We start from the raw sequence: 9327 nt of genomic DNA, 5'->3' as shown, positions 1-9327 counted from the left end.
GTCTAGCTTCTTTTTAGAACCTATTAAGGTTCTAGAAGCTCCATGAACTTTGCCCTGGGAATTGGGCACGTGACCCACAGAGCATTGGACTCTTTTAATCTGTCGAAATTAACGGCAACTCCGAATGAGGTCACCACAAAAAAAACAAAATCTTGTTATTTACTAGGTTAATTTGAATATGTGTACACCATTTTAAAATATGTCGATAAATAAATCTACCAGTTAAAATTATATAGTACGCAAGGTGCTTACCCTCAGTTGCGTGGGATCTATCTTATTTGACTGGTTACTCGTACCATCAACAGGGATCACCTTAAAAAACGACACTTTCGTCAAAAAAATATCCCTGCTGTATACGTCTTAAGTGAAGTTGGACTAAAAATTTTGTAACAGAGTGGGGATGAGTTGAAATCCAAAAAATGCAAAAACTTATCTGTGACCTTTACCCGGTTGACAATGTTCACATATAGAACCACTAGAACGACTTTAAATTATTTTTAGACGCCAACCGATATCTTTTTGGTCATAGTAACAACGGGTTTTTTTTTTTTTATAGAAAACTGACCTTGTTTGTTTCCAAATATCTAAGCTTTCCACACATCTATATTAAGAGGGAAAGGGTGTTCACATCATTCGCACCAATTAAACCATGTTATCTCTATCAAACTGAACGGTATACCTATTTCCCCTAAGCTTACTAACAGACAAAATATTAGCTTTAACGTGTTCGCAGAAATAGGCTTGTGACTTTAGTATGAGTATATTAACAACACCTTTATAGGTCGCATATACGACGTTAAAGAGGTGAATAAATTTTAGTCATTAATTAAATGAAGACTAGCACCGCTACCACTAAAATCGTTCTACGTAACTCACGAGAAAGTTGGTTTCAAAATGATAGAGCTAATTTTTTACTATAAGAAGATATTTTAGTGAGTTCATTATAAGAATAAGCGTTATATACATAAAGTTCATTCGAGGAAGGCATCGCTTTCCACAATTTTTGTAGGAGTGGCCCCTTCGTAAGCAAATTTTACATATAGGACAGACGCATTCAAAATATCTTTTTTTAGGTCCAAGGGTACCCTGTTCCCTTCTGATTAGGATTCAAGACTGCCAAACAATACTGGCTTCCATTACCGTGTCTTCCATAGATTCTCTTTTAGTTCAAGCTTCTTGACTAATATGAATCCAACGCTAGCTTGAAAAGTAGTGCTATATGGGGACAATGCTAATTACAACGTTGCTTTACCCTCTATCCAAAGCTTCTAAAAAAAGCAATTAACAAGTCCATATCAGAAATCTTTCCCCGGACATATTACTACATACTTTGAACCTTGCTAAAATTATCAAATTGTAATTTATATAAGCTCTTTATAACAAAGAAATGTTTTAAGGTGGCTTTTATTCATATTCATTAAGTAACAAATCCCATGCTTTAGCTTAGAGTCATGATGTATAAAAACAAAGTGTTATGTGTCTTCAACGTCTGACTAGAGATATTTGCGGAATCAGTTAACCTCTTATAGGTTACTGGTTACTATGTTTACGACTTACTGCCTAGGTTCAATTTAGGATTTTCGCAGAAAAAAAACAAATCTATTTTAAGTCTCAAGAGTTTTTCCCGTGAAAAGGTTAATTGGGATATATACAAATTTTGAAAATAAATATTGGAATTTAAAGTATAGATCCAACCTAGGAAGTGACTTCGCAGAAAATTCAAATCTCTTTCAAGCCTGAGAGTTTTGCCCTTTGAAGGGTTGAAACAGGGGTAAACACAATCACAGTCCAAGTAAGAGGCCAAGACAAGAAATCTAGCTTTCCAACCTGAAAGTTATCTCTAAAGAACTCTATAAAACTAAAGCTGAACGTGATTAAAAATTATATACATAAGTTTTTATTAATAAATGAAGCAAAAATTAGACAAAATTAGTTAAAATTAATAATTTATAAATAAATAAACAATTAATTAAAAAAAGCCAAAATTACTTTTAATACTATAATAAAAATAAGCAAATGAACTCTTATTTGTTAAATAATAATAAAAAACATTAACTTAACGGTTTCAATATAAATATTTAAAAAATATATGAGCAAGAGAAAGATCAAAACGAGATAGATAATATTTTATTAAGCTTCACGAGAAAAATACAGTTGACTTCGCTAATAACGAACTCCAAAACCGGCTATCTGTGTTCGAAAAATCTGAGGTCACCAAACGACGGAAATTTTTCAAAAATAAGAAGTCAATTAATACGCTCTTTTTTCTATTCATAAATATCCTATCAAAAAAATTATTCAAAATAAGTTTTTGATTTATATACACTGTAATTGGTTGTCAACTTCTCTTTCGAAGCTTTTTTGAAAAACCTTTTTCAAGTTCTTTTTTTGTATGTCAGTCGTTTCCATCAAATTCGATTCACTCGCATCGACTGATCCTAAATAACGACCAAATTTACCTTATTCCTTCTAACGCTCCTTTTGCTGTCCTATGTCCGACCCCACTCTAATTTTCCTTCTCTTCATTTTCATCACTCCCGACTTCTTGGGCTCGTCGAAGCTTGAGTTCTTGACCGACTCTACAATGGAAGCAACACTGGAAATTTCGTAAGATATCACTTCTTCATCAGGGATGTAATCTTCAATATTATATTTTTTAAAAGGACATTCTGAAGTAAACTTAGCTGCGACAAAGGTAAATCGCACACTCTTCTTTAAGGACTACAGGACCGACTGCTTATTCTTAGCGGAACAAAAAGCAATTCTGTATTGTGATCGGTGTTACTCCTAGTCAGGCTTTTTTGGAAAACCGTATTGCATCCAAGACTGATATGACAACTTTTTCGTTATAATAATATCCTTGGATTAACCGAGTAATAACTTTTTTTTTGGTAATGACTTTAAAACTTTAGATGACACCCTGATCCATAGGCCGGAGTTTTCATGTAGTATCTTTAGCCAAAGAAAATAAATTAATATTTTTAAAAATTCATCACTTAGAAAAGAGTCGAACAGTTATTTACTAAAAGTAAAAATTTACAATTAGCTAATTCTCTGTTCCATCGCCTTAGTTCTGTCTCAAAAAACGTTAAAGTCAAATAAGCTTTTTTATTAAATAATCAATTAACAGGGACTAATTTTAGCTTTTCTAGACAGGACATTGCAAAAACGAGTATTTTTAATCTCTTTTCGAAATTTTCCATCCACATATATCATTTTTTAATTAATAAAATGGAGTTAATCAATAAAACAAGTTTCCTCCTTTAAAATATAGTCCATGAACAGCCCTCACTAAATTTTGGCTCCGCAATTTTTAGTTACTCATCAACTTGCTGATTCACACTTTTTGTTTCCTCAATAACTTTTTCCTATTAAACGTTGTACCTTTTTTAACGCCGATAAAAATAATCTTGGACATACATATATTTTCTCTGAAACAAACAAATTAAACTTTTCTTCGGCTTTAGTATGTAGCAATTGACCATTCACCGGAATTACCTATAATGTGTTGAACCATTGTAATCAAGCTTGACCTACTATAAGAATCTTTTCCTCATAAACTTTTTTTTATTTCTTTTTGCTTACAAAAGTAGACAATGTAGCCTATACTTTTTACATACATTCACTTGGCTTACCCAGGAATATAATCCCTTTAAAATATTGATCATCGCCTTAAGAATACTGTTTTCCTTCCGACATGTTTCTATTAACTGAACAGAAAATAACATTTTATGACAACAGTATTAAAAATCATGTTTTAAACTCTGTCATAGATTCTAATTTGTTCGATATAACCTAGGTTTTTACATAAGGCAATATAGAAAGGGATCGAGACCGAAAGGTTTGGTTCGCTAAAACCTAGGGTTCGTTTAAAGCGAGTTTATTTTAAGTAGGGTCAATATATATATTAGTATTGCACCTAACTCAAGACCTAAGAATAATCATCACTATGAAAGTTATATGGTAGCAATTATTGCACTATGGTAGCTATTATCTAACAAAGTAAAGGTTGGTCGTGATGTCTGCGGGTGCATTACAACTGTAGCAGTCTTCCAACATAATGAGGAGTTAGAGGCCACCAATAGGTTGACGAAGCAGCTTAGACTTTTCACCATCACCAATAATAGTATTTGCTTCAACAGCGCTTCGGAGATCCGATAGGGTAGGGTGACTTCCGTTTTCGCGGGCTTTAATAATCTCCTTCATATTGACAGGGGTGAGAACCCCATCGAGCTGCTCTCCAACATCAACGGAAAAGTTCAGCTTAAAAAAAGCTTTCATTAGCAATTAAAAAAAAGAGATGGTAACCACTGAGAAGCGAGAATTAGCAAAAAGTGTTGGTTTGTTAATTTTAAAATGAAGTTGTGGGCATCCCCCTTTCTTTAAAAAATAACAATCTGACGCCTTCCTTCACAAAGTCGTCTCGTAGAAGGAAGTGCTAAACGTGCCTGGCATCTGTATTTCTTAGTAAACTCCCGGATTGAGACACAGCCATTATGTCCAGCCCCCCAATTTTATCTCTCACTGACGATTATGGTGTGCCAGCAACTCTTCCTAGTGCGCTGATGTAGTCAATTAAGCGCCATTATGCCTTCAGGGCGTTGTGACGCTCTGGTCACTGATATAAGTCGTGCACGCTCGCAGGTAAAGAGGTGATTAGGTGGGTACTCAACTTTACGTGTCTCTATGACGTGGCAGTATTCCATGGTCTTAGCATCCTCGATACAGAAGCAGCAAAGTCAACTAGAGCGGGTGTCCTCGGTAGCCTGGAGGATGTTGAAGAAGGGTTTAGCCCACTGTTAAAATATAAATATTTCTTTCAGCAATGATACCCATCATATTTGTTTCCGTCTTCGCCATGTGCGTTGGGAACTGTGGCCTAATGACTCGTAGCCCGCGGACATCGTTGTAAGCTTCGAGGATTCAGTCTTGCGGGTTTTTGTCACTACTGTTTTAAGTAGGATACTTTTTAAGGCTCGCGCGTACAACAGTTGAGGGACTAGGTTTATAGTGGCTTGCCAGGGGCTCAAAACTGCGATCACCGATACACTTGCCAGTTAGAGGAAAACACCAACTGCCTTATTGCTTAACAGGTCTAGTAGAGATATCGCCCTGTGTTAAGTTACGTCTAACTAGAATAACATGTCTCCTCTTCCCCTATCAAGTCGGTCCAAGCTAGTAATTGCAGAACTTGGATGGACGCTAGAAAATAGATGAGGGTAGCTTATAACAAACAGATTGATCCTTACACTCTGCATCAACTTTTGCCAACCCATGTTATCTGCGTGGAACCCATCTGCATTTAAAACCGGATATGAAGGGGCGTACGTGGTCTAAAAGCCATTGCAAACGAAGTTTAGACGTTTAACTGTGGTAAGCTTTGTTGACGGATTTATTGTCAATTTAGCAAGTAAAATGCTTTAGTATTGGTTGCTGTCGATGCTGCTGTGGTTGCGGTTGCCAGATAAGCGTTTTTGAGCCAAGCAAGCGGCGTAGGAGAGTGACAGAGTTACGTTAGCATAAACCTGAATTGCGTAGAGAGCTTCAAATTACATTAATGAGCACGATCACTACCTGTTGCACGCTAATCCCCACACATGCACACTAAAAATGCTTGAAGAGCCTTAAAAGAGAGTTGTTTATCTTCCTTAATTTCAGTACACGCCACAAGACTGCTCAAACATGCTGGAATGTGTACAGCAAAAATAAAAGAGGAAAAGTAAAGCTAATGAGGTTAATATCCCATGCAATAAACATTATAACGTGGTCTGGCTTAGATAGTCTGGGGTTTGTTTGTTATTACCAAAATTGCATATCACGTGCACCTCCACCGCATCAGGGGTTCGACCCTTAATGAAAAGTTTTGGTGCCCAACGATTTTAGTGGTATTGTCTTATGGCTTACAATTTTAAACAGATAACCATAGTTCCAACTGCTTCGGAGTTTATAGACATTATTTTGTCTAAAACTCAGAGAAAAACTCCCACAGTAGTCCATCCAGGTTTTCTTAGATCTTTTTATTATTTGTTAACTAACTCTTTTTAGGCTATAAAATATCTAGAATAAGAACATTTTACTCAAGAAAAGTAAAATACACCCAGCAGAATTATCATGATAAACTTACTATTATTTTGGGAAGCTTTCCTAAACTTGAGGTGTATTTATATTTAAATTTTGTTTGCATCTGTTATTTTTTCTTACTTTATATTTTAGGATGTTCATCCTTTTTACGCGGAGTTAATGAACGTTCTTTATGACCGAGATCATTACAAAATTGCTTTAGGCCAATTGAGTACTGCACGTAAGGTAAAACGTTTTTTGTTGTTATTTGTTCCTTTTTTTAGTATATAAGTAGCTTATAGATGGCGTTGGAAGAGATTACTTAAAGTTATTGAAGTATGGTGATTCATTGTATAGATGCAAACAGCTTAAAAAGGCAGCTTTAGGAAGGTTTTCGCTTATTGAACTCTTTAAAGTTTTTGAAAAGTTAAAGGTTTTAACCGTTTTATATGAAAGGATGTGTACCATAATAAAACGGCAGGCCTCATCCTTGGCCTATTTAGAAAGGGTTAGACAACATTTATCCCGACTCCCTAGTATTGATCCTCAGGAGAAAACTTTAATTCTAACTGGTCATCCCAATGTCGGCAAGTCTAGTTTTATGAAGTGGGTCACTAGAGCAGACGTAGATGTGCAACCTTACCCGTTTACTACGAAGTCTTTATATATTGGCCATATGGATTACAGGTCTTTTGCCTTCCTTTACTATTTTCTCTTCCTTACTCTTGACTAGGTATCAAAGATGGCAAGTAATGGACACTCCAGGTATTTTGGATCATTCTCTCGAGGAAAGGAACACTATAGAAATGCAAGCTATTACAGCACTTGCCCATCTTAAAGCTTGTATTATCTACATTTTGGACATATCAGAGGAATGCGGAAACAGCGTAACCGAGCAGGTAACACTAGTTTTCAGGGTCTAACCTTGCGCTGCTTGCGGCAATATTGTTACTTTCATTAGGTTTCTCTTTTCAATAATATAAGAGTATTGTTCTCAAACAAGCCTGTAGTACTCGTTTTAAATAAAATCGATACCGTAAGACCCGAAAATTTGCCTTTGGAAGTCCAGCAAGCTCTAAAGGCAAATGTTTTTTTACCCACACTCTAAGAATCACGAGTTATTCTGTAATCTACTTTCCAGGTTTTAGAAGAGCAGAATCCCGACATGGCTGTTATAGGCATGAGCTCGCTAACGGGTGAAAATGTTACCGAGGTAAAAACCAGGGCGTGCGATAAGCTTTTGCAATTGCGTGTGGAGCAAAAGATCTTGTGCGGAAAAGTTAGCGGACTTATGAATCAGTTGACAGTTGCCTATCCCGTCAAGCGCGACTGTCTCGTATTATTATTTACTTTACTGTCCTTGAAGTAAACATCAACTTGTAAATTTACTGTAGAGCCGTCCACCGGTCGTCCCCGCTACGGTGCTCAACAGCGCCCCAGTCGCAAAGAAGAAGACATTGCATCAGTGCTACATAGACGAATGCGAAGGTGCGGTTTTTTAGCTTTGAACGGCTTGCGCTTATTTCCTTCAACTAGATTTTTATTATGATTTGCGGGAGGAGCATCTTATGACCAACGAGGACTGGCGCTTTGACAATATACCAGAGATAATGGACGGCAAAAACATTGCCGACTTTGTCGATCCAGATATTCTTGAGAGGCTTGAACTGCTGGAGCAAGAAGAGCTCATTCGTGTGCAGCAGGGCTTTTACGATTTTGGATATCAAACTACTGCAGGAGATAAAGATATTACTGAGCTGGCCTTGAAAATTCGTCAGCAGAGGCGGAAAGTTTTATTAGAGGTTTAGTGCGCCCTTATTGCCAGTTTGAATAATTACACTCTTTTCCTTTTAGACTAGACAAAAAAATGCTAAACGGGGGTCGCGCCTACCCAGGCGGTCCATTACAAAAAATAATTTGCGGAATCATCTTCTCAGTCTGGGCATTAAACTAGAGGGACCTAGTAAACAGTGCTTACCCACTGCTACTTTGCCTCAGAAAAGAGGTTTCTTTACACATGCATTATCCCTTTATATTTCGGCAATACGGAACTTAGGCAAACCGCTTGAACTTACTTCTACTGCGAAAACTATAAAACTGGAGAATAATGGTAACTTTTGGAGTCGTTATACCTGTTGCACACTGCAATCAAGTTTACATAGTTTACATATTTTTAGCAGGAGAAGTTGTGTCCTCCACTTCTAGGTTGAGAGCCGTGCCCGGGTCTAAAAACCGGGCCGCTTCAGGCTTACGGGATGAGACTCAGCATAAGCTGGCTGTAAAATTAATGAGGTTCTCCCAGCGAGCGAGGAATAAAGAAGTAAGCGCGTGAAATAACACCGTTTTTTATGGGCAGTTTACCATTTACAATCTCCTGCTAGGCAAGGAAGGGCGAAGGGGACCGCACTATTTTAAATAAAAAGCCAAAGCACTTGTTTTCTGGAAAGCGGAGTATCGGTAAAACTGACCGCCGTTGAGATTTAGTTATATTTGCCAAAAAGAAATTTGCTTTTAATAAAATAAACATGTGTTGCCAAGTTTATAAGACAAACTACGCTATAAATGTCTCTCTTTATCATAAGCAGCGCGCAAAACTTCCATTCTTGAGTCACATCGGACTCTAACGCGGGCTTTCATTCGAGTGGTGCGAATTTTATTGGGAGCGCTCCTGTTGACACAACGAAAGTAGTTACTTCAGTTAGAGTTCTTACTTACAGAGACTGTTTTCATGCGTATGGGATGTGACACACCTTTATTTAAATTATGAAACTTAAGTTTTCTAAATATTGTTAAATAGCACTTCTTTTAACTCCTTTGATATGAAAATTCTTATAACAGCTGTCGTGAGAAAAGTTATTATCCTTTGCGTGGTTAAAAAAGTAAGACACTATAGACTCCTGACCGCGAAGCATAGTGTTTAAAAAACGTTGCTTTTAACTGCTACTTATTTCTCTTGGGCAGAAGCTTATTTTGACAATTTTTTAGTAACAAACTTTAATTTAACTTTTTGAGTATGTGAAACCGGCAAACTTATTGCTTTGGGCGATCTGTAAAAGTTTGCATCCTGAGATGCAAAGTTTCTAGTACAAAGTACGTCCGTTTGCTGACGATAAAGATGGAATGCACCAAAAGGTAACGCACTTCTATGAAGATGACTGGGCATAGTGTCTAGGAATAATATTTAATGAATTAATAAACGAACACAACTTTAAATATGCGACAAATAAGAAGGAACATAATAAGTATTGAAGAACAAACAAGACGAAC

The 9327-nt window shown here is 36.7% G+C and overlaps 1 protein-coding gene across 1 annotated transcript; it reads left to right on the top strand.

Annotated features, from left to right (window-relative positions):
* Positions 1 to 5895: 5895 nt before the first annotated feature.
* On the top strand, positions 5896 to 8545 carry LOC135143497 (GTP-binding protein 4-like). The gene is made up of 14 exons (XM_064075366.1): positions 5896 to 6001; positions 6046 to 6155; positions 6214 to 6306; positions 6356 to 6450; positions 6517 to 6747; positions 6794 to 6959; positions 7022 to 7141; positions 7202 to 7396; positions 7455 to 7548; positions 7597 to 7862; positions 7915 to 8065; positions 8117 to 8170; positions 8238 to 8380; positions 8442 to 8545. Exons 1-14 carry the CDS (start codon positions 5896 to 5898, stop codon positions 8535 to 8537), a joined length of 1920 nt encoding a protein of 639 aa, XP_063931436.1. The 3' UTR covers positions 8538 to 8545.
* Positions 8546 to 9327: the final 782 nt, after the last annotated feature.

This window comes from Zophobas morio, unplaced genomic scaffold, assembly GCF_036711695.1.
Source record: "Zophobas morio isolate AGI-343-1 ecotype UQ-CSIRO unplaced genomic scaffold, CSIRO_AGI_Zmor_V1 ptg000062l, whole genome shotgun sequence".
Lineage (NCBI taxonomy): Eukaryota > Metazoa > Arthropoda > Insecta > Coleoptera > Tenebrionidae > Zophobas > Zophobas morio.
The sequence above is the reverse complement of the archived record's forward strand: the minus strand, read 5'-3'. Positions and strand labels throughout refer to the sequence as shown.